This window comes from Harpia harpyja, chromosome 8, assembly GCF_026419915.1.
Source record: "Harpia harpyja isolate bHarHar1 chromosome 8, bHarHar1 primary haplotype, whole genome shotgun sequence".
NCBI classification, from domain to species: Eukaryota; Metazoa; Chordata; class Aves; order Accipitriformes; family Accipitridae; genus Harpia; species Harpia harpyja.
Genome location: NC_068947.1, coordinates 50,148,305 through 50,175,311, shown reverse-complemented (window position 1 = coordinate 50,175,311; position 27,007 = coordinate 50,148,305). Strand labels below are relative to the sequence as shown.

Genomic DNA, 27,007 nt, shown 5'->3' with positions numbered 1-27,007 from the left:
GCAAAAAAGCAAATTATTTAGATGTGTCAACTGGCTGGTGGTCCACTGCTGCTTTCAAAGTATTGAAGATAATGAAAAATGCATGTATGTCCTTTACCTGAAATATTATACTTAAACAAGCTACAAGAATAAGAAAGAGAAATACAAGAACCAGAAAAAAAAAATCTGTAAAATTTTATGAAATGCAGTTGAAAAACTATTTCTCAAGATATTTTGGTTTTGTCCCTAGCTGGGTTTCTTTTTCCTTTGGATCTATTGGCACATCCTGAAGCATCCTGATTTTTAGAAATTGGGACTAATTATTAATCCTTTGAAGTTTTAAAAACTGAAATATATAGTACAAAGCAAAGCACTGTCAATAGTATATTTGGTTTCTCATTTTCCTTTTTTCCTATTAAAGCAATAGAGAGTAAAAGCAGGCTGTTCCTCCGGTTCTTCAAAAGCTAGAAGTTCCTAAGCAAAGCTCCTGGACAGGCGAAATAATCCTACAAGCCTAAAGTTAGGCCCATTCTTAAATTGTGAGCTTCCTATTTCAAATGAATGTGCAATCACAACTGTAATTAATAGTTTACAGCATTCCATAAATACTTGTTGTAAGTCACAAATACTTATGTTAACTACACAAAATGTTAGTGTAGCAACTATATCAGCATTTATAATGGGTGTTAACACAAATTATTTACAAGCCGTTAACTCAAACTTAAAAGAACCTGGAATAAATCAGAAAAGGCATGTTCAAGAACATCAAGATGCATTACCTTTTATTAGATTAGTAAACCTGGAGATCTTCCTTGAATAAAGACTGAATTTATGTATTTAGATAAAAGCTTATGAGGTTATCGTGAGCACTTTACAAGGTCAGTCAAAGTATACAGCATGCAATTGGTCTTTTGGTTTTTACCAGTTTTATTTCTTATAACTAACCTTCTTACAAATCTGTAAAACATCATCCTGGCCTGTTCAACATGCCATAACACGTATGAAAAGACAGCTACACGATAACTTCCTATAATACAAGATACAGGCATTTCAATTCACACCCTCATAACCCAATGGCTATCCGCCTTAGCAGCAGCACTGCATCATGTTAACTGGCACTATTGGAGCTCCAGAACAACTTAGAAGTCACTCTTGAAATCCCAGTGTGGAAGAGGATGGCAATTTTTGTAGCCTATGTTACTAACAATTTGTTTAATCTTCAGGATGACAGAAAATTAATTTCCTTCCTCCTGGACAAATGCACAGCAAAAAGACACACTCTTTTGTCAACTCCCTTTTACTGTTTTGATGGTAAATTCATTGGGATGTCTTGCATTGTGGGAACAGGATCACTGACAATGACAGTGGCATACCCTCCCTGGCTAGATCTTTAGTATTACATACAGTAATGCAGTAGATTGAACAGGTGTAACATGTAGGCTTGGACCCAAGAAAAAAGACAAGGAAATTATATGGAAACTCGCTTCTTTAAAAAGGAAAAGATGCTGGAAGAAACCAGCATGCTTTTCATTGGCTTCCAGTTTGCTTCTGATGCCAACTCAAGGTCATTAGACAACAAAAATGAGAACAAAAGTTCCACAAAATCAACAGAGTGAGCAAATTAATGAAACAGCGTTGGCAAACAGACTCTTGCTTTCATCTTTAGGGGAAAGACAAGGTACATGATATTTCTCTTGTCTACTGGCTTGTGAAATCACTATTTCTTATTTGCAGTACTTCACTTGTTCTCCGTTACTTTCTTTGAAGGTTAAGTAAAAACGGAGTTGTAATACCAAGCATAGTGACAGTGATAGGCAATACAGACCACAGTAAGAGCCACTGAGTTTCTTAGCAATAAAAGAAAGCCAAAACACAAAGGATGGAAGAGGGAGATGATGTTCTTAAAAGAAAAAGTTTTTGATTTATTTCTTTCATTGATTTTGTAGCAGCTGCATTAAAAATACCAAAATACCTAAGGGTAGAGTTTCTCTCATCCTTTCACCCAACACTGAAGCTATAAATCAAAAATACAGTTTTTGCTTCCCAACCTCATAGTTTCAAAGAAGTAAACTGGGACTTAGCTCAAAGATGAAAGGTTGAAACTTGTCTTTTGCTAAACAGCTTGACTTTACATAGCTGTTAGAAAAGTATACTGAAGATATGCTAGTATTTCATCCCCTGCTTGCCGCAACATACACAAATCTGTGTTTATCCTACATTCTTACTGTAATGAGTTTAAAACCTATTTTATATCAATATCGATCAAGTTACTTTGAATGATTCTCTACAATCAGGGTAAGATTGAAATACTGAAAGTTACTTCAAAGTAAAAAAAATTGCATTTTTACATGTGTATACTTTTTCAATGTATACACACTTTTTTTTCTTAAGAGCTTCCATCAATTAAAATCTTGTAGACTTATTGGAGACCAGCTGTTCTCATTTGTTATGCTTCAGTAGACAGGGACTCTGTGATTAACGGTCCTTGTTTTTCTGCAATCTGTAGTCTCTCTTCTCTTCCTGCTCATGTACTGTTTAATGAGATAATCTCAACACTGACATTACTAGCTCTATTTCTGATTTACTGGAATAGCGCCCAGAGTTTATTGTGACAGAAGGAAAAGTATCCTAAATTACTGCATTGGATTCTGCTTGAAGCTGACATGTGCCTGGGCAGGAAAGGGGTGGAGTGATTTCCAAGAACCAAATGACTTACTGCAACAGAATGGGTGTATGTTCTTCACTGCTTTAACATATGACTGGAAATCTAATGTAACAAAGATCAAAGGATATATCTGAACAGGACCATGAAAGACGTCTCAAAACTCTAATCTGAAAACTTCAAAAAACAAAACCACAGAATGCCTGTAACTATACTATAAGTGTAGCAAGCTGAAAATTGCCACTGATAATGTAGACTGTTTATGCTGTCTAAACTTGTTTAAATTTTAAAAGACATTTTTTTTTTGCTCTTGTCTAATATGACTATGTATGATATGAAATAGATGATGCATTTCTGTATTGCAATATTGGACTTCTCATTTGTTATGACTAAGGCCATGAAACACAGTTGTTCAGTGCATGGCTGTGTATATATATTTTAAATTTTGCTATCCAAACCTGGCCTTAGAGCAATTTGGCAACACAGCTGCTATGTGAAAACATCATAACATGTTACCCTGTGTTTTCTCAAAAAAGCAGAAATCTTACTGAGAAACATGCTTTATTTTCTACAAAGCATTAGAAACAAGCAGCACACTTCTAAGCGCATGATCTAAAGTTTTACAGCATATAACAACACGTCTACTGCTAAAAGCTAAAGGATTTTTCTCTGAGGAAAGAAACCAACACATAAGTTACTCAGGCAGACAATCAGGGATGGCCAGATGACATAAAAATTAAATAATACAGAACATGTTTTTCTTCCCTACTGAAGTAAAAACAAAACATCACAAAGTTGCTTTGCAAAATGGAATTCTGAAGACATACCTGTTTTCTCATAGAAATAACAGAAGGAACTAGAGTGTGACACAGAGCAGAGCTGAATTGGAAAAGAGGTTTTGTCAGGCCAGAGGGCCCTCTAGTCCCTGTACTGTTTAAGTCCTCAAATAATTATGCTAGCTATGCATTTTTCTCCTATCAGTTCTAGCAGTCATGATGATTTCATATGTGCGTGTGTATATGCACATGTACACACACCTATATATGTGCATTCAGACACATGCATATACATACAGCAAATTTATAAAGTTATTTCATTAGCTGTCATAACTAAATTTCACCTTTCAAATATTTTAACTATGCTATATTTATAGCCACAACATTTGACCAACTACCAGCTAGAAACAGTGATTTTGGTGTTTCAGAGTTGAGAAAATTCTTGTTTAGAAACCTTCACTTGATATGCTTTCCACAGTCTCAGATCAAATCCCAAGACTCTTTTATGTATTTACCAAAATATTTTCTGTAAAAAGCTTTAAATAAAGTAATAAATCAAATGAACAGATCGGGGTGGACTGGGGGAAGTAGAGGCTATCTGGTACGGTTTTAGCAATAGGGGGAAAGTAGAAGCAATTTGTTCTAAGTCATGTTTCAGTTTTTTTGGTCCTTGCGCTATTAAATACAGCTGTTATCTCTAAGAGTAATTCTTATATAGCATATCAGCCATTTTCTGTTAACCTGCTTTTAATGCACCACTGTGAGGAAAATGTGAATTGATTTGCAAGTGATTGATAACCATGAATTAGAAAAACATTTGCCTTATTATTCATCATACTTTGTCATGTGTTTTCTTAAGTCCTGGATACATGCTTTTAAAATGAAGAGATATGTGTAACCAACGTAACAGGGTTCCTGTTTTGAGACTCTTCTGAGTACTTACCAAAAATCAAATTACTATATACTATGCTAATGTTATTATTGAACATTTTAAAGTCTCATTATGGAAATAGAACCTTTATGTACAGAGCTGTGTAAAACTAGATCTTAAATATCTTAAACAGCTCTATTTGCCTTCAGAGAAGTTGTTTAGCAAACAGGTATAAAAGCAGATACTGTGGCATAACGCACTTAAGGACATTTTTAATTGAAACGAAACTGAAAATAGTAGTATCGGCAGAATCCTGGTGGACTAAAAATTACTTTGGGGAAAGACTCTGAAAGTCACCATTAAGAGAAGAACAGAGATTCTTAAATTCAAGGTTGGATCTGGATATAAACAGAGGTCTTTTTAATATTCTAAAATGAAAAATATGACCAGGACTTCTGTAATTAGAAGAGAGTTTATTGCATCATGCACAGATAAGAAAAGAAGTCTTGCTAATAACTGTATGGTCTAGTTATTCCTGGAAATGGCAACCAACAGATTTCTTTAGTAAACAGTCAATAAATCAAATAAAAGGTGATGTTATTTTAGAGTAACATCTACCCTGGTGTAATTTAAGCATAGGGAAACCAAACTAGTTTTAAACTAGCCAGCTTAAGTTCTTGCAGCACCTTCTCTGCAGTGGCACCAACTCAGACTGCATTACAAATCCCACCATAGAAGGTAAGCATAAAAAAAAAATGAAACCCCATAGAAATAAAAGTTAAACCATGTTGCCATCTATGATGTTGTGACCACAATATTATTACTATTTGCTCAAATATACTTAAAAATACACACTTACCAAGGTTTTGAGTTTCAAAAGGACAAGTTTTGAAAAGTTATAGTAAAATAGGGAAGGTTGGTTTACCAAAGGTAGGCTATTCCAAAATATTCCAATTTTAGGAAATCTAGCATATGTCAAAATTAAATATAGCACTTATAAAAACCATTGCTATAAAATTCTGGTTTTAAGGTCTATTTTCCACTTGATTTTACTGAAAAAGGAAATATTTTACTAGCTATTTGAGGGATTCTCAAGTATTAGTTTTACAGCTGATCTTGTAATTTCATAAGTGACCTTGATACTAATACTAATGAAACCTTTTAGGGCCACAATATTAGAGAGGAAGGACGATCTGCAGAAGTAGAGTACAAGAAATGGAATGAAATTTAAAATGCAAAGGGCAAGGCTCCAAACTTCAAAGAATAAGAACTTCCACTTCAGGGTTGGAACTCATGATACAGAAGTGATGGAAAAAGATAATTTCAATTTTGCTTGTCTCGCTTTGCTTCCACTCTTAAGGGCTTGCACTGAAAAGCAGCACATTCCCTGCCAGCTAGATACACATCAGTGAAGAAGTGTAATGTGTGTATTAGTCAATCACAGCAAGACCACAAGCACTGATAAGACAAAGCCGTGTAAAAGGAAGATCTTATTACGGTATGTATCAGTAAACATATTCCTGCAGAGATTACAAAAAAAAAAATGGTAATGTCAATGTCCACAGCGCAGATGGGACCCTATCTAGAATGTTTCCTTGTCTATAATCATCAGCTCAGAGAAAACTGATATGAGAAGAAAGGCCAAAGAAAAGGGAACGAAGACACAAATTTATGAAGGAAAACACAGAACCTTGATTTTCATAGTGAAAAAAAGAATAAAGCAGGTTGTGAATAGATATGAATGAGCTGTTTAACTGCAAAGGAGAGACAAAATATTTAAAATGCATGACTGTGGATACCCGAATATCATAATAAATGGGAATAAAGGAGCCATAAAGATACATTTAGTATTGAGGCTGGAAGGTTTCTTGCCATTAGAAGGATGAAATTAGCATTGAGCAATTTTCCCTAATGGGAGGAGTAGCAGACTTAAGCTTGAATAGTTATATATAACAGTATCACGCTCCTGACTGGGAGACCATTGCATGCGGAGGAGTTAGTGATCCACACAGCAGTTAACCTGAGCGGGCACAAGCCTGTGCTGCACTGGGCTGCAGGTACAATGTGGCCTTCAGGCCGTGCTGTGCGGCACGTACCCCTTGGCCTCAGGATAAACGCAGCCACCTCGTTGTAAGAGAGGAACCTGCGGGAAGCTCCTACTTCGGGATTGCACCACCCGCGTGGCCTTGCCTTCATCTAACAGTACAGCAGGAAGTTTTAGTGTGAACGTCCATCCTGTTTGATAGTAGAAATAATGAATACAGTTGTTTTCGTATAAGAAAATCCTGTAACAACTTGAATGACCAAAATGGGATAACCGCACCTATGGATGGGGTCCGCACAGCCTGCCGATTAGAGGCCTGTTTGATGATGCACAACTTGGGGTTCCCAGCATCTACAGGGATGTAAGATTATCTATTTTATTCTCTCATTCTTTATAGTGCTAGCTCTAATAAATAGCATTTTGAATGATAACTTACAGAGTCTGAGTGCCTTTCTTACTGGGACCATAAGGGACCAGCATCTCTTGATGCAAAACATAGTCAGCTTGCTCATTATATAAAAGGAGGTATATGAGTTGTCTGGTCTGCAACTGCAGGGAACTAGACTGAGGAGGTCCCTTCAGCTCCACTCCACTAGAAAGCCCACATATTTAAGATCTATTAAAAAGAAAATCCTGGGGATCATGTGAATCTTCATTCCGCTTTAGTGGAATTGCATAATCTCATAAATCTATCAGATCAAAACTGCTGATTCTTGGTATCAACAAGCCAATCTATGTTTTGTATTTTTGCTCTTTGTTGATGTTTATCTAAGGCATGTTGAAGAAAAAAACCCAAAATGCTTGTGCTAGACTTCTTTTTATGACCAAGCCATTCATCATTTCAACTAGGTTGCATGCCACCTTTCCAGGATGAGCTTATGGCTCTCATTGATCCTACAGGTCAAGCGTACTATGAAATATTCCATAACATGATGTAAGACCTGAAAAAAGAACGTAATGTTGTAGTTTGTTTTTTTTTTAATTTTTTCTTTTTTTTTTTAAACAGATAAGGCAGAAGCATGTGGTAACTACAGGAACATGATTTGGGTCAGTCTCACTGGAGAAACTTTGTATCCAGTCTTTTGTCTTTCTGAAGTGACATTGACAAAGTTCACTTTCCTGCCCTGCAGTACTAAGGCACAGCCCTATAGACCGGGGGTGTTCTTTATGGGCCTCAGGAATCTTTCCAAGCTCAATAAAGCTCAGTAATTGCACGCAAACAACATTAATTGTTTATTGAAATCCCTGAGCATCTTCTTTCAAAAGTGACAAATGCTGATGCAAGACCACACCACTCATGTTTAATATTTATCTTACATGTCTAAGGTCTGTGCTGTCTTCACACTTGGGAAGACACACATCATAAGACAAAAAAAACCAAAACAAAAACACTTGTTAGAAATCTTTTGTAAAAACTTCTTTGAAATGTGGAAGTGAATGCCAATCAACTGCATGGCTTCTTTTGCACGCCTCAGTTTTTTTCCATCGTCAACCTGAGAAACCTTAAATCCTTTCCACAAACTGTGGCAGGACAGTATGGTGAAATATTGCTTTATATTTGAATTCTGTAGTTCTCTGGAATAGCTGAATGCTGCACCACACCATGTAATCAGAATCTGGTTTGTGGTATAGTATGGCTGTGCAACGGCACTGAACCTATTAACTACTCTCCTGCTTAATGACAAACTTCTGACTAATTTGAAAGTACATAAACAATACAAAGTTTGCAGTAATACAATATTAACCAGGAGGCTCATTCATGAGCAGGCAAGCTATCACAGGAATTCAGTTCCTTGAACAGCCAATGAGACAGATAATCTAAGTTTAGTAACTCACAAGTCCCTAACACACAAGCAGACAGACACAGGTACTGCTGAGACTGCACAGCCAGCCACCCGCATTCATTCAGTAGCCTCTCGCTGTCATTTTGATGAGGTAAACTCTTAACAACACAGGACACAAAATCCTGCAAAGATACAGCTACTGCAGGAAATAATATAGACCAACACACAAAAGAAAAGTCACCAGATCCAAAAATACCTATTTTTTTCTCTTTGCTGCCAAGCATTGCAGTAATACGCGCAATCATCTTGTTCAAATACTGCAAAATCTCAGATATAGGAGTCAAGTTTCTAATTAACAGTAAGTTACAGCTAACTGAGAATTGCTCTAAAAGTCACCACTTAAAAGGCTCCTCATCCTCTGTGTCAGCATTCCCTTAACAACTGAAGAAGTGTTACAGATCAGAGCCCCAAAGCCAGTTACACGGATTTTGCCACCCTGCAATTCCTCTGCAGACGGGCACTTATGGTATTGTCATGGCATCAGTGTCCAGTGCATGCAGATGCATTTAAAGACCCAACAGAACTCATACACTGTGTTCATGTATGCTGAGTGTAAGTCAGTGGATAAACTGTTGTAGCGCTGTCAGCTCATTTGTAACACACCAGTCAGCACTGGCTAAAAGAAGAAAAAGAGGAAAGCTATCCCCCACGTCAGTCAACACAACTGAACTAGCTCAGCTTCAGAGTAACAGATGAACTGTGTTTGCAAGTGAGACTAGTGCACGCAGGTCTAAAGGACCCAGATTTCACACTGTAATCCTTGCTGGTTTTTCCTATCCCAGTTGCACTAATCTTAAATGGGAAAACCATGTAAACTGTTGTGTATCTAAAGCTGTGCTTGCTGAAGTCTACTCTATATTAAAAATAATTAAGGCCTATAATCATTTTCGGTGGTTTAGCTTAATCCTAATGTTCCTCGCAGCAGATAGAGACAGTGCCTAGTTCCAGTAACCGAGTTATTTATTTTGCCTAAAATGTCTACTGAATATGAATCTGGCATCTCCTATGACATCAAAGAAGGAAAAGCAGGGACTAACATAAGGAACATCACCATAATGTTATGCTTCAGAAGTACTGAAGAGATTCTTAAGGACTGTTTCCAGAGATTAAAAAGTTTTACCTATCCATCCTATTTGTGAATGGAACAAAGTCATATATTATCAACCACATGCTACTGTCAAGTATGGCTTTGAGTAACCATGTTATCATTACAGCTCTTGGTATGCGGTCGAGCACTGAAACACATTGCTTACATTTATATTTTCTTGAAGGTTCTTAATGCATTGTATTACATTCCAATTATAGCAATAGAAATTTAAGATGATAACCTTTTGATACAAAGCAAAAACATATAATTTGCTAAGAAATCCAGAGCATTACACTGCAGAACAAAAATCAGTTTGCCATTATGTCTCATTCTCCAGTGTTCCTTCTGCACTTGCTCCGAAGAGATACTTAGTAAAGGAGCAGTGAATTATCAGAGACGAGTTAATATTGCTCATATTGCATCAGCCTTAGTTTAACAATAGGTCAAAAAGAGAAAAAAATAGATCTGTAGAGGTTGCAAACTATGACTTAATGGCTACAAAAGTACATTCTTTTAGCGAATTATTATTCATAAACCATTCAGCCTCTTAATACTGAATGCTACATGGTAAGTGAAAGATAACCAGCATGCTGCACATAATAGTTCTTCACTCTTTACATCTATGTTGTTACCAACATCTGAAGAAAAGAACAAACACATTTTTTTACCTTTGTGGGAAGGAAAGGGGAATATATATATATATGTATACGCTTGGGGGAATTTGACTCAAGTAGTTGCATAAACATACACAGAAACACTGCTAGGAGTGGATTTTAGTCCATTATGCTGCAATCTTAAATGTCAAAAAACAGAAGCAAATTGCAAACTCAACAGTTCAACAATATGAAGACTTGTGCACTGAATGCCAAAGACTTAAGTAGCTTGCATCCATCTAACAGAATCTAACAGCTGTATGTTTCGTGCATCAAATATTTTAAAAACTCAGAATAAACTGATTCTACATGAAAGCTAATTAATTGAAGTCAAATTAATCAAGAATTTGGACTAATAAAATTATCTTCCTCATCACAAGCAGATAATATTGGAATTCTAAGTGCATTATATTGCATCACTTTATGAAGTAAATCTGCCAATTGTTCAGGGAAAAAAAATCTAAACCAAAGAGCGTATCAAGGAGACAAATATACTATAAGAATAAAATTACAGTTTTTATAAATCCTCAAGAGACACATGCAAATAGGAAAATTTGAAGCAGCCACATGCTCCATTTTCATAGGTAAAATGCATCTGAAAAATTATGTGTTTGGCTCTGTAAAAGCTGTCTTAACCTAAAATTAAATTAAATTGTAAATTGTGTTATTGTAAGAACTACCCCTTGACTGTCGAAACACTTCCCTGTATGGCCTTTTTCAATACCCTACTGTTTTCTGAACATTTTTTTAAAAAGCTTTCTTTATAAAAGTATTATTTTAAAATAAAGTATTTTAAAACCTATTCTCTGTCAACAAACATTTCTCTCCATTTAAGAAACATCAAAACCAGCTCATTCATTGAGTCATAAAGTTAAAACAAGACAAAAGAAAGAATCTTTCTTCAGTATTAATCTTGCCTCCCCTTAACCTCTCCCTGCAAGAGGAGAGAAAAAGACGAAAATAGTAATTTTTTTAACTGTTCTAACAGTGAAGACGACTAATTTTCGGAAGACAGACCTTTGAATTTCTTAAGAAAATCGATTTTGATCTTATTGCTTTATCAGCCTCCCAAATTCCCCTTACATCCATTTTGCCATAAATTTCTTGTAGCTAAGGCAACCATTATTTGCTGTTTCTCTGAGCATCCTGTAATTCGTAATTTCTGTGCTCTAACACAAAAAATATACTCAGAAGAAAAATGGAAACTCTCTTTTAGACTTAACTCTATTAGGCATATATACATAAAAACATTCCAAATTGACGAGAGGGTTAATTAGCATTTTAGCTTTACTTTTTTGCTACTTGCCCAGAGGCTTATGTTGAATTTTACATACTAAACGCGTAATCAAGCTTAGAAAATTGGAAGTTAGATTATTTGAAATTAGTTGATATGTATGTTAAAAGAAAATATAATAGAAATGAAGAGATTTCATTCTGGAGCCAAGTGCTTGAATACAAAAAGCCAAAAACTTAGTGCAGTGCTAGAGAACCCTGAGAAGAAAAGAACTGCCTACAGAGTTATTTCTTCATACTTACTGAAAACTCTTTTTTTAATTTAAAACTGCATTTACTTCTTTGACAATATTATATAGCAGTGTGTCAGGATATTTACCTCATAGCCTTTGATGTGCTAATAAATATTATTTAAATGGCAGTGATTGTACCAGTTACTTAAAATATGCGTAAAAGAACTAATAGTACTTTTTTCTCACAACTTACTAGAATTTGATAAAAGGCAGTATAGCTAGCTATGCATTTGTTATGAAGAACTACATCCTCAGATGCTTTTTAAACCTCAGTTCGAAAATGTCATTACACAAAATTTGTTTTTATGCAAAAGTTTCCAGTATTCCAAATAACTTGCTTCAAAATATTTTGCCCAATGTTTTAGGCTGTCAGAAGCAAAAGAAAATTAGGTAAATGTGATGACAAATGTTCTGCTCTCAGCAAAGCCCAAATGCATGTGATTTTATTTTACCAAGAAATTATGATAAAATTCTGAGCAAGATACCAGCTAGTGTCTCTGAAGAGAAATGACAGGCAAACAGGTGAACAGACAATGCATTCAGTATTGATTCCTTAGATTGTATGCAAGGTTGCTGGCTGGGACAGCTAGACCAAGATGTACTAGAATAACTTCTACAATATTTGGATTTATCAATGACAAATTGTGGATAATGTACCTACCTGATGAGAATGCCAAGATTCAAATATTTCAATGTATGTAAAATGATGACTTACTGTCCAGAAGCAGCTAGCAAATGTACATATAATTTTTCTTTTTCATCTTCCCTCACGCAGTCCCAAACCACTTGGTATACTTTTGCTAGAGGTTATAAACTCTTTGGAGTCAGGATGTGTATTTTCTAAATTATCATGTGGTACTTCCCACAACAAAACTTGCAAATTGGTGACATTTAAGGGCAAACATGATATGTATCTGAATAATAAACAACAAAGAAAAAGTCTATTTCCATAATAATTTTCAGATTTGCTGCAGCTAAAGCTTTGATGAGCCTGTTTATTTCACAGCTCTGGTAAAGTACTGATATCTTTCACCACTGCACAAGCAAATACATAAATATCTAAAAGAAGTTGCTGCACCTTAATAAACACTGAATGTATATACTAAGAGAATTACAGTATCACTTAAACTCCCAGTCAAAACCATAGTATGTATTATATCTATGTTTTCAAATTTCAAAAAAATCCATCCCAAAGATGAAGCACGGAACAGCTGTATTGCTCAAGGACTCACAAAAAACCAACTGCTGCATTTATGAACTGAATCTTGGTCTTCTGACTACTGACCTAATTCCTTAATAGAAACATGGAACTTTTTCTTAATATTAATAAAAGTGTAGCATTCAAGCTCCATAACACCGTAGCAGGTTTTACCTGGGTGACTAAATACAGATTAAAGTGCTCGGCTTCTGTTCAAGTTTGAAAATTACCACCACCCCATTTAATCTATTTTCAGTAGGGCTTTCTACAATTAGGTACTGATAAAGTAAAATTTAGAAAATCAGTCTCCGATTCATTTGTCATTTGCCATAGTTTCCCAAATTCACAATTTATTTCTCCTAAACTTCCAGTATTTTACAAAAATAAAACCCTTGCAAGGTAGAGAAAATAATTATTTCCCTGACACAGCCAGCTGAGGTACTCTGGCTAGTACTGAACAACAGATCATCTGAAAGGATCACAGTTCTTGTGTCTGGTCTTAAGAAAAACGAACAGACTACTGTTCACAGCAGTTCATGCAAATAGAAGGTAAATTGAAAAACATTTTGACAAAAAGCAGACAACATTTTTCTAGTTGTGAGAAGGCTGCAGAAAGAGAAAGTGAAGTTTTTGTTCTGTGGAAACAAGACTCAAACAAGGGAAGAAAAAATTTCAAGACAAAACTATATCCACCTTTAGAAAGGCAAACTAATAAGTATATATTATTAGAAATCCAGAAAGTAAGTTTGGGGTTTTTTTAAACGAGGTATTTATTTTGTGTCATATAGTCTTACCTTTCTCTGTTAAATTTCAGAGAATGTAGGATAGCTGGTCGTTTCTGACGGAGATTCCACAAATGAAGTGCATCATCTGCACTTGCACTGACCAAAGCACCCTAGAGTAGACACAAAATACGGCAGAGTATTACTTTTCTGCAGATTCTGTCTTATTCTTAAGTGATCCTCACTGTTAATGATCTACACATAGGAAATGATACGGTTTATGAAAAATGGTTGCTTTCATCTAGAAAAAACATATTCTACCGTAAATAATAGTCAATTTGAATTGATCTGGTAAACGTAAATATTTTAAATTAGTACAAGATCAGGCAAAGTTAAATTAAAACTCCATCAGTTTAAAAGGCAAACTGAAGCTTTGTACCAAGGTTATGCATGTGAACTCTCACGTATTTCCACATAAGCAGAGAGATGAACGAAATGGAGAACAGACAACACTTACTTAAAAAGGTGAGTGTGAAGGATGTAACTAAAGGATAAAGGGATTAGTGCACACACATACACACAAGTGACGGTGCCAAGCACAGTTTAGTAGTCATATCAAGACAACATGAAATTCAAAACTGGAACTGTGAAAAGAAGATGCAGGTAAGAAAGTAGGGACAGGTAGCAGGGTGAGAGGACCTAGGAAGAACTAAGAGATGTAGACAAAAGGACAGAGTCTTTATCACAAATCAGAAATACTCTGAAGACAGGTTCTGCTTCTGGTGCCCCAAAAATGGACATCTTCCAATGTCCAGACCTCTATCTGCCTGGGCAGCTTGTGGTGAATTTACTCTACATTCTTCCTACTATCTTTCTCCTCACCGTGGAACAGTGACGCCATGTGAAAATGGACTGCAGAGGAAGCTCTCTACTGCTACTGTGGTGATTTACTACGTTTACAACTCAGATCAGGTCTAGTAGAAAGGATCTATCTATCCTTGTGTATTACTATGGCAGAGAGGAACTAGATATTGCCCAAACAGAAGGCAGTGCTTTATTCTGAGAAAGGGCAAGGATATAACTGAAGTATCAGTTCATACCAACTATGACTAACTGATAAAATTCTCTTTTTGCATCTTGGATTTCCTTCTTAATCCTAGCAACTGTTCTTTTCAACACTGACATATGCAAGTGAAATTTATGAAGGTGAGACTTCTCTAATACAGTGTAATCCATGCTTTAATGCTCATCTCCCAAAGAATTTGGACCAATGTCAGAGAGAATCTCCATCACAGAAATCAAATTAAACCTATGTATTAGGGGATCTGCTGGTCACCTAAAGAAATCAAAGAACACTGATTCAAATCTTGGCCTCCCTGTTTTCATCCCTGCCTTCCTTTAAAGAATTCCACTGGACTGATTGTTTCTAAAGTTTCAGTCCTCCCTCAGTTTCTGTGGTTCAGGTACTTTCTCTCCAAACAGGTGGAGAAAAAGATAAATATTTCTCAGGTTTAAAAACCCACAAAACTAAAACTCTTTCCTAGTGAAACTCTAAGATCGCCAGGCTCAGAAAGAGGACTTGAAACCGTCAAAAGTGTTTCCTTATATCATGGGAGAAAATTAAGCAAAGCTGAATTACGACTAGCTTGTAATTTGGCCAAGTTACGATGTTCTAGAAATAAAACCAGATTTATATGCTCCAGAAAGTCTTCTTGCCTATTACCAGCTCCAGAGATCTTCTGCACAGAGCAAGCTATAACCTATCACTGTTTCTTCATGTTGTCTAAACTGGATTTCGACAAACCATTTACAAAGACTAAGCATGCTGGTTTGATTGATGACCCCTGCAATTGCTTTTCCTTGCTTTAAGTAGTAGCATATGCCCAACTATTGAGTTTTCAGCCAATAACCATCCATATATTTCCATAGAAAGATTTAGCTCATCTATTAATTTCTATTTGAAGCAGGACTGTGTAGCATATTTACTAATTTCATGGATTTTACATCTACCTGCACACATTCATATATTGACTGTTCTTCGTTCAGTACTTTATACTGATGTATATGAAGGTAATACTTTTCCCTGTGTGCAGTCCCATAAATAGTCTTCTAAAAGGCTGTATGGTGAACATCCTCTGGATGTACACCACTTACTTGTTGGCACAATTTGTCAATGTGAAAAGTTACATCACTCAATTACAATACACAAATTGATTTATTCAACTACATTTATACAGAAGAATCTGAGTAAATATGGCCTTACCTCATTGATTAAGAACTGGAGCTGCAGAACTGCAGCACCACTTTCATGTTGGCAGTAGCAATCAACACCAGGCCTGCCCAATCTGTTGCCATCAAAGTCAAGGATTCTAAGATTTCTGTTATCACACAAAGTAAAGAGGAAAAAAAAAATAACTACCAATTAAACTCTAATTAACCTTTAATTAACCTCAATTTTTCTTGCTTTCTGTAAAACAAAAGAAATCATGCTGACTTTCCACTGTTCTAATTAAAGTACCAACATCATCAGGTTGAAACATGTGCAATTTTGAGTGATCTGTTCTCGCCTGGTCTTTTTGCCTGTGAAATAAAGTACATGAATTAACACAAAAATTCAGCAGGATGCATCTTAAATTTCTTTTTACACAGTATTGGTTCATTTAACACACGAACGTATCAGATTTTTGCACTTATCAAGACATCATAAAATTAATAATTTAGGACTAAGGTCAGTAACATGGTTCTGTAGCAGGCTTTCCTTTTTAAATCTGAGAAAATACTTTTTAGAGTGAGTCATTTCACGCTTACGTAAAAGCTCACATGTAACTATTGCTCTCTGTCTCATCAACAGAAGTACAATGCAGTGCCATGCAGAGTTACCCAAGTCTAGCTCCCTAGTCCAATATTGTAGCAATACCTTGTTGTCCGGATATATCATGAATGTAGTTTTCTATTTGTTCTCTTTGGGTCTTTCTCTCTGCATGCTAAATTGCCATCTCTCTAACTTAGATGATGGCCTTTCCGATCTGAGTCAGAGACTTCAACAAGAAACTGCTGTTCCAGAAAATTACCAAAGATAAAAAGTAAAACAAAAGAAGAGAGGAATATGAAATATACTAGTAACAACCATGTTGTTTGAAACAGGCAAAACGCCTTCATATATATTCAAAACATCCAAGATTATGATCAGAAACACAAAGCCCTATCTACTGGTTATATATGATCATAAAAGCATATTGTAAAATCCTGAACAAAAATGCCAACTGTCCACCTATACTGCAGGCAACTGTCAGAATCTTTACTTCCCCTTTCACAGTTGAAGAGAGTTGCAGTAAACTATTCTAAAATTGGCCTCAGGGAAGTAAAGTCCACAGATTAGTAAATTGGAGGGTTAAAACTTTATAGTATTAAGTAATTACTTTTCCAATTGTTAAACAATCAGTTTAATGGAGATGATTGACCTTGACAGACCAGAGGTCTACTCCTGATTTTGCCAAACGGTCTACTGGATAACCACAGGGGAAAAAAAGTTATCTTTTCTTCCCTGTGCCTTCATTTCCCTATTTGTAAGCTGGAGACAGTGTTTCACAAAAGAATACAGTATCTCCTTTGACAGTGATCTCAGTGTACTGGTATCTACAAAGGAAAAGCCGTGGTTAAAATATCATAACTACATTATAGGACAGCAAGGTAGAGAAAAAAACCTGAGTAACTCTATTTGCCACTTGTTCCCAAACTGTAGTCCTGAATGCATTCATAACTGATAAAATAATAAGAACCTGTGCATCATTTAAACAACCCATTTAAAATGGACAATAAAGCTATATGGTAGCCTAGTATAATTTTTAAGGGTTGATGGTAATCCTCTGGTCCATTTTGAATGACAGCTCTGTGGCACTCTTTTTTTAAATACTGTTCCCCCCTACTTGTTGTAAGGTGAGAGGAAGCAAGACTAGCACCAAAACCAACCAACCCACCCACCCCCTGGGGATTCCAAACTGAATAGCAGTTTTCACAGATGAATGCTCTCCCTTTCACTTGAGCTTTATATTCAGTATAAATACATGGCATTAGCTAATGATTGTCCTTAATGAAAATTACACTAGCATTGCCCTGATTAAGCAGCTGTCACCCTTCCACATCAGTATCATGCTAAGTTAGTTTTCTAGGAAACATCCTAACAAAGTACATGATTTAATTCAGCATATGCCAAACAAACAAAGCACTCTCCAATAATTCACATTTATTTGCATAAGTGTTCACCCTGAAATACTTCACAAATTACTAAAATAAGAGAGAAATTGTGCCGTCTGCTTCAGTCTGGCCAATTGCCCTGATGTAAGGGCTGATGCTTAAATAGCAGCATTATCACTAACTGATGGTGGTTTTCAAACATCGTGAGAGCTGCAGTGAGGTCCTTCCAGCAGAAGGAGCTGAAGAGATATGACTTGGCACATGTTCTTGGCACTTCAGCCCATCTTTTGCAAATTCTGTGCTTTGCTGCCAAGCATAGAGGAGTATGACCTTACCTCATCAAAACTTTTCATACCAGTGTACTCTACCAGGACATACAGCAGAAGCAGCTATAGTACAGGCGCTGGACTGAACTTATTCTTTTACTTTTGCCTTTTTATTAAATAATGACTCTACTATCAGGGAGAGTGGAATATCTCTGAAGATATTAAAAGGGCGGACTAATACAGATACATCTGAATACCTCAAAGTAGACATCATGGGTTTCAAGGATAAAAGCCAGTCAACTATCTTCTCTCTCTTATCAGTATGTTGGATCTCCCAGGGGCCTTCACAGACATGCCAGATTATCCTAATTTATACATAAAAGGGAAAAAGATGAAAACTAAGTCTGGATGTCTGTTGGGATCTAGAGTGAAACAAGTAGAATCAGAATTATGTGCATCAAGCAGTGAAACTGTGACAGTAAGAACATTCTAACAGAAAAATGTTCTTTCTGAAAACAACATTTAATCCTGATTTTAAGATCTGTATGTGTGAAATGGGATATTTTGCTCTGTATTCACTTGTATGCAACAGTTTTTCATAGAGTATTTTGACATCCTGTTATTCCAAAGCTTATCACTATTTAAAAAAAAAAAATTAAAAAAAGATAAAATCAGTTGTTAGGGTGCCTAATTTTAAGTACTTGAATTTGGCTTCCAAGATACAGACTGCCATGACAGCGTAATACAATATTAGCAAAGAACTTACACTCTCATGTCTTGGGCCATTCCATCACAAGTTGAAGAAAATTTCCATTTCCCAATATTGCAACCTGATTCAGATTTTTCCTCCAAATCCTTTTGGTCACTTGTATAATGACCACTTAGCATATATCTGATATTCTCATGCCATATCCATACTCACTGTATCTTGAATGCCCAATACCAGAGCATGTGCATATGTGGATACATTTTACTGGAAACCAAAGTTGCCAGTGAATGATTACATACATTGGAGAGGTATCAATGGGCAAAGCTTCTCATAAGCATGATCTATGACCAAACTCTCCACAGCATCCCACAACTTTCTTATTCCATGACTCATTTTTACTGTATGATACATACAAATCTGATGTCTCTCTTCTCAAAGGTTAGTACTAATGGAATCCAGACTTGAAAGTCTTCTGTGTTCACTGAGAACCAAAAGTTCAAATACTTTAGAACTGACTCCTGGAGTTGAAACCAGTGTTACCTGCAGCAGGTATCTAACTTCTTAGGACCAGAAGGTCCAGCGGTAAGACATGTTCTTCATTCAAGATGGGTGATTCTTTAGTAGTGTCAGATTAAATCTTTTTGCAATAACAAGGACTGCAGTCTGATTCGTTCCTCCTGGCAAGGCAGAGGAACTGAAGACATGGTATCATAGAGGACCTCCTGCCAAGGCATGCCAAGCAGCTAACAGATATCCCGTCAAGTAAAAACTGTTAAAATTACAGATGGCCCCTTTTTCAAAACCAAAACTCTTCCACAGAAGAAAATGACACCAAGCTATGTAAATAAGCAACTCTAACATTTTTTCGACTACTTAACTAACTTCTTCCATGACTAAAAGAAATCTATGTAAAGAAACAAACACTAAAGTAAGGGGTTATAATCATTAAGCAGAAACCACGGTCTCGCATCCACCGTTTTATTAAGAGACACACATAGAAATGGGCAACCCCCATTTATAGCCTCTCCTTTAAAATATTTGGGAATTGTGGGGTGCTGCAGAAGTAGCACTGCTGCTTGAAGGAGTCCTGTCATCTGATCTGCACTGACTGATAGATGTTTGAGTAGGAATATGCAGCACCCTAAGAGCAGATGCTTGTGGGCTGGTGTTACTCCATTATATAAACCAACTGTAAAACTGATTTAGTGTGTAACTGGAATATAGGACAGCCTTTTCTTGCAGAAGACCTATTCCACTGAGTTGAGTGATTTATCAGTTAAAAAAGCACCAATGTATTTAACTAAATAACTAGCAGAATGGTAGAAGAATTCAACCACACCACTAACTAAACCAACCAGAAGGTTAGTCAGTTGTATCTGGTCACAGGATGGATTTTGTCAAAAGATAACAATTATGAAAACATCATCTTTATCACCTAAATTCTGAACTTAGCTACTTTCACTTCCTGGAATACATAGTTTTACAGTTCCTTCATGGAAATTCTGTGAGTCTCACATACATTAATTTTCTGTCTACTAAGGGGAGTGCATATTCTGGTACAAATAAATGCCACAGTCCTAGATTTTGTACTTCAAATAGGCTTCAAACTGAGTTTTTCTCTCTCTCCATGACATATTCTATCTTTGTGATTTCTGAAGTATATTGCTCCAGTGTTTAGTTATCCTGATTATTAAGAATGCCATGCTGTATGTAGAATCAATACATTTAGCTTCAGTTTCAAGCCTTTGGATCTCATTATTCCTTTCTGTGCTAAATTAAATAACTTTCTATTAGCAGAAATTTCCTTCTTTGTGATCAAGCTGTATCTTATCTATCTTCTGCATAAACAAAACCAAAATACCCTGAGCTCCTTTATTTTCACGTCACACAGCAATTTTGTTAGCTCTTGAATCATTCTTATGATTTTTTATACATATTCTAGAACGTGTGCTCAACTTCTTTCAAGTATCAAAATCAGAGCTACACATCACTTTGGTAATGGCTTCTTTAGTACAATGTGAAAACATATATGGCATTTTATTATTCCTTAAATTCACTATAGTGTTTTAATACATGTGTACATGACACCTCTTAATTACCTTAACAAATGGGGAAATCATATTGTTTATGGTTTTTGAGACTTCTCCATTGCTTTTCAAAAAGTAAGCACACCCCTACCATGCTTCATGCTGTTAACTACATGTAGTTGAGCACACCGAATTCCTTAGAAAGGACATGCAACCTAATCCTAGCTTTATGGCCTTCTATTTGCTGTGGATTCACTGGACACTGCCTCATTAAACAGTAACTCTTAGTGGTTTTTGTTTTAAACATAGAAGGATTCAGTTTTACAATGAGGTTCATTATGTCTCGAGTTCATTCAGCTGTTTAAATAAAGAGCTCTTATTTTTTTCCCCTCCGCTATGAAAAGGTGAAATACTGCTGCACTTGGCTGCTCTTAGGATGCTAAACATGATGTATTTTATAAATACAGACAAACTTTTTTGGCACCAATAAGCATGAGCTTTTGGTCTACAATGACCTTTGCCTTGTTTATTTTTCTTGACATAGATCTCTCTGTTCATGCATACAAATTATGCAAGAGTTAATCTCAGGAACAGTTACATATTATTATGATAGATACAGGCTGAAAAATTTGCTTTTGGCAACTTTAATTTCTTCCAGGTTAAAGCACCTATAGATAGCTTGTATTTAATGGCAAGCCTCCATTATATAGACTACAGTTGGATAGCTGAATGAATGCTAAGAAAAATATGACCATTTATTCAAGTAAAATGGAAATTCACATCAACACTATTCACAATTTTTTGATTCCTATGAATTTAGAAACTATTTTACTTTCCGAAATATCTGCAGATACCACAAGGATTACCAACACTCATACGGCTATATATTTTCATCTCTTTGTGAGACTGCCTTCCAAGATCTTTGTCATTTTGGGAATCATCTGTTCCAGAAACCTAATACAAATACAATCACCACGTGACTGAACTCAATCAACCCTAAACCTGAAATAGTAAATTGTGAAAAGCAGATACTCAGAGGTAATGACTCTAGCAATGTTTTGCAAATAACATGTAGGCGAATAATTTCATATTCCATTTGTGGAATATCAATAATTTTCAATTTCCTTTTGCGTATGCATGTATATATACACACACATATATAATAAATAACAGAAACCACTGAGCTCTAAAGTCACCTCCAAAAAAGGAGCCATTTAGTTACTAGTCTGTAAAAGCTCCACATTGCCAGGCAGCCACCCTGAAAGATCTGTATTTTGAGGTGGTTGTACTTGCAACAGTAACAAACAACATGAAGAGTTTGCATTTACAGTAGGCTTCCTCTTTTTTTTTGGGTAGTCATAAGCCTCAGCAAGCTCACTGACACATACAGATAAAAACAAGAAAGGCAACAATGAGTGAAAACTGAAATCTGTAGAAGTGAGTGAAGAGTGTATTGGTTGTATTCACAGGGGCTGTTGTTTCACAGAAATTTACAAATGCGGACACAAATTTAGTCGAAGGCATAACAAATATGGAAATTGAAGAAAAAGTTTGTAACGTTTGTTTACAAACTTATGTTTGTTTACAAACACATCTAGTAAAAAGCTACAGAGAGAATAAGCTGTGACAGAGTAATACTCTTGTCCTAATGTACACTGGAGGTTATAGAAAACTAAACTGAGCCACAAATGAGAGTGGCTGTGTATTTTGGAACATCCTAAAGCCAGAAAGTCACTTTAATATAGCCAAGAGCCTGCACAACAACATATAGAGATAAAAAAAAAAAAGGTAAAAACTGCATTTTATTCAATTTACTGCCTTTTAAGAGGACTATGCAAATACCATTTGCTGGCCATCTGTATGCATTGGGCACAGATGGTAGTCTAACATACTCTCTCTTACAAAAGAGACCAAGCAGGTAGCTTTAACTCAGCCATTTTTAATTTCTTTTTTCTCAGCCTGCAGATACTAATATTTAACACAGTATTTGCTCCATGTATATCTGTACACCCAGTACACATGCAGGTTACTGCATATACAGTCACTGATGACAAATGCAACCATCTACAATGATTTTATACTAAAACTCACTGCATTTAAAAGTTAAGTGTGAGCGTTGTGTTAGTATTTGTGTCATCCCTGCTCGTGCACTCTACCACTGAATTTGTTGATAATAGGTTTAGAGAAGGTTTTAGGAAGTTTTGTTTGTGCTCTTCAAGCAAAAAATGGAAGACTATGTATATAAACTCTACATAAGATCAAATGTAAGATTTCTTGTATTTTCCTACAGCAGAGATTTCTTTAAGCGGTCGTTGAATTTTTAGCAATTTCTAACAGTGATCACAAGGTGCTGATTTTCTTCATAGCTGCCAGTGACAACAGAAGACAGCATGAAAAGTGATCATGTAATAAGTCTTTTTAAAAAAGGTCAAAAGACCTGTCAAACTATATGTATCTAAAAATAAAAAGACAATTTTCCCAAATATTAATTCCACCTGTAGTTGCTATGGAAAAGTTATACAACTAAAATAATATGTAACACCTTCATCCACATCATGACAGAGCTTGAGAATACACACTGCACTTTCTCTTTTAAACAGAGACTGCAATTAGCCATTACTGGTAATCTTTAAAACAAGACTGCATGTTTTCCCAAATGCTACTTCCAGCCCCAACCACTGGAGCAGGAGTAAGGTAAGGAAGGTCCTATGGCAAATGCTGTAGTCTGTAGGAGATGAGAACAGATGATTAAATAATGTTCCCTCTTACCTGAAAATGTTTCACGATCTATTTTGGCTAATACAGATAGCAGGAACACAAAAACTTCTTTGTCCAGGGGTGCTAGAATAATTATCAGTTGCCCTGATTACTTCTGGCTAATTCTTCATGCCAGGTACTTCACAGCAATGAGTCACACACAACTATAGTCTGTGCTTCATGAGCAATTATGGAGTTTTAAGACGAGCTGTGCTGTGCACACTGTTGTCTTACTCCATTTGGTCAAAGCAGAAGCAATCAGGAGCACATATATGGCCACTTAACATGGGCCATTTTGTGCTCAGTCCTGCAATAAGAATGTCCTGGATTTTACTCTTATCAGGTGCTAAGATCCCCCCAAACCTACTTTGCTTAGGCTTATCAACAAATCAACATAGAACTGAAACAAAGAATGAAAAACTTCTACTGAAACAGCGAGATAATTCCATACTTCTCCGAAAAATTAAGAGCATCTTAACAACAAGGCATTCAAAAGGAAGTCCTTTAAGCACAAAATATATGCTTTCTATAATCAACCTCTTTTCTTTTGAAGTTAAATTCACAATTACATGCAGAGCCTAATAAATCAACCTGCTAAACCAAAAAAAATTCCCAGAATTAATTTGAAGAAATTTAGTCCCTGAAAATCTCCAGACCGCTAGCTATCAAGACAGACAATTGGTTATGAAACTGAGGTGATTGTCCAGTAACAGATCATTCGTAGAGCTTGTATTCTGATTCACATATTTACTATAAGAACTCAACTTTGTGAATCAAATTAAATAATCATTCTGTTACGTTTTAGAGTTTGACAAAATTTCAATGAACTATCTGGTGGTTGTTTTTTCTTAGGTTTAGTTCAATATCAGTGATACTATAAATGCGCCTATGTTAAAAGGCATTCCAAACATCAGACAGTCAACCTTAAATAGTTTTACCTTCTGTTATTGTAAAACTCACGTTTTTTAAGGGAAGTTTTCAGTAACAAATTACTTGGAAGAGGCATTACTTTTTTTTCTAGTGCAAGATAGAGGTTAAACGTTACCTACATTTCATCACGCTTATAATCCTCCTGAGCCACATAATTATTCTATCAGATTTTGAAATAAAGTACACTATATACCACAGTTAATCAGCCCTTCCATTCAAGTTACATGAAATAGGTAACGAGCAGCTGGTAAAATGTATTTCAGGAAGCCCTTTTGGCATAAAGGAGTATGAACTATGATTTTGCCACTTTAAACAGACACTTGTAAGCTTGGCTCATGTTTGATGCCAGCTGTATTAAGCCTTTATGTTTTATTTGAATTAAAATTTATAATCACATTAGTTAACATGGCTTAAAACATGAGTAAAGGTTTGAAAGCATAGTTGGTGAATACTGAATAACATCCAAAGAGCATTTACATTTTAAGAAAAGACTGACTACTTCTGGGAATAAAACAGCATGTAGCAGAAATCTCTCAGGATCCCAGTTTTTCCATGCCAATTACTGAAAGTCTGCACGTCTCAGTGAAGCAGGACACTGTTTCAGAACTTACCATTACTAATACAGTATTATTTCAGAATAACCCAATTCTAGATCTTGTTGGACAAGAATCAAAAGGGATCAAAACTACTTTTACACTTCCTTGGCAATCCAAATTAAAAAGACTGAGAGCTCTGCCTCCCTCCAAGGGATTATTCTTTGCAGAACTGGAGAGAACCGAAACACTGCCATAGCTGAAGCATAGCTCTCATGCTGAGGCTCTGCCAGGTAACTGACAGCAAGATGGTGCTAGTGGGGGTGGTGGCTTCCAATCATCCAAATCCCTCGCTGCAGAATGAAGAGAGCCAGCAGAGACTGTTGAGGCTGGATGACTATCAATCCAGCCCTGTAGTACCACTGCTATCATCTTGGCAAGATCTACAGGTTTCGTTATCTACTTCAGGAAGCAGATCTGCAGTAACAGCTGCAGATCCAGCACAGCACAATATGAAACACCACCAGGGCCCTGGTCTCTACTCAAGTCAACGAGAAAAATGCCTTAAGCCCATCTAAGTTGTGTTTCTGCAGTGTGATGTGAGGGAGGAAGCCTGCAGGGAAACAAACTGCGCAGAGGAAGCAAGACACGGTGTAGGCCATCCATACTGCCAACTGGAGAAGTCTCCGTGTTAATTATTACACTAGGTTTCATCTAGGAAGAGACAGTTTTTACAGCCTAAAACAGAATCCTAAGAGCAATCTACCATACATGTAGCATGAGCAAAAGAGAAGAGAAACCTGGAGCAAAACGGGGAGAAATTCAGCTTGACAGTATACACGCACATCAATTGTGTGAGCTTCTCCCCACATTGATTTTCAGAAGTTGGAGATATTACTTGCATAGCCATATTGAAGGTTTAGTATATAAGCTGTAAGTAGGATGAGGAAGGGAGACCACTGACTAGTTAAAGCCTTTGACTCTCACTAATGTGGAAGTCAAAACAGAAATCTTCTTTGGGAGGTTAAACATGGAGATGTACTTTGAGCTGTCATTTTGTTAAACCCTGAAAACATTACTGAACATTCAGTACCATAAAGGCTGTATCTATTCTATTTCATCCCACAAACAATAATCACAAAAATCACATCTCTTTAATCCTATACTGTCTGCAAGACTTGAAAAGCAGATTAAAATATAAAAAGCACCTCTGCACAGACACTGTTTCTGATTTGCTTTTTTCTAATGCAAATTTACTAAACTAAATGGGAAAAATATGTTTTATTTTTCCTAGCACTGTTGTTTCAAATTCAGCATAAAAACTAGCATCTAGATTAATTTTAAGGTAGAGGAAAGAATATAAATACGAAGGCTGATACAAAGCAAAGTCTAGGGGAAGAGAGAGATTTATCTCCATTTCACTTCAATGCTCATAAGCATCACATTACTTAGAATTTCTGTCTAGGAAAACATTGGGGTGATTCTGGATTTTGAAATTGGACTGCTCTCTTTCAACTGTCACCCTCTGCCCTGTGGCTTAACTTACCAAAAAGAGCAGGAGATTTCCAATACTTGAAGCTCAAGAGTCTAACAGCTTTCCAAAGGAATATGTCTTTATTAGAGAAGCCTTTGTGGGACAGGACCACAATATATTTGCTAAATCAGCTCAAAAAACTTAATCAGACTGGAAAAGATGAGCGCACACAAACACACACACTGGGACAGAAAGAAATGTTTAAAAGAGGGGGGGAAATATGAAGATGGCAAGGAAAGAAGGCTATAGCTGATCAGTGCTTGCAAGACGCAGAAAAATGAGATAATTCCTACCAGGAAGTCACTGACTCAGCATAGGACAATCAAAACTTTGTAATGCAAAAAATATTTAAAAATTAAGGAATGGCAGTGGAACAAAAAGTTTACTTTCCGATACACTTCAGACAAATAAGGAAAAAAAAACCCCAAACCCCTAAACAAAAATAACCCCCCCAGTTCTCTTCAATACTGACTTCTCATATTGTGATTTTCATACCCTGGAAGCACTCGGAATCTTCAAAGACTAGGTAAACAGATTAAGAGTTTAGGTTTGCACAAGGAAATGCCAGTATCTGTATACATAAAGCAGGAGCTGTACAAGAAGGCCATTTGAGAATACTGATATATTAGAACAAGCATTGACAAGATGTACTCACAGCTACTGACAATGCTTGGAGGCTTTCTTGTCCAAATTTG

General features: G+C 36.2%; 1 protein-coding gene across 11 annotated transcripts in view; it reads right to left on the bottom strand.

Annotated features, from left to right (window-relative positions):
• STXBP5L (syntaxin binding protein 5L) overlaps positions 1–27,007 on the bottom strand; it is a 200,176-nt gene that overhangs the window by 108,902 nt on the left and 64,267 nt on the right. For all 11 annotated transcript variants that reach the window (XM_052794245.1, XM_052794244.1, XM_052794246.1 and 8 more), the window contains 2 exons: positions 15,626–15,707; positions 13,435–13,535 (listed from right to left, as the gene is read on the bottom strand). In XM_052794245.1, the coding sequence (XP_052650205.1) occupies positions 13,435–13,535; positions 15,626–15,707 (183 nt within the window). The remainder of the gene's footprint in view (positions 1–13,434; positions 13,536–15,625; positions 15,708–27,007) is intronic.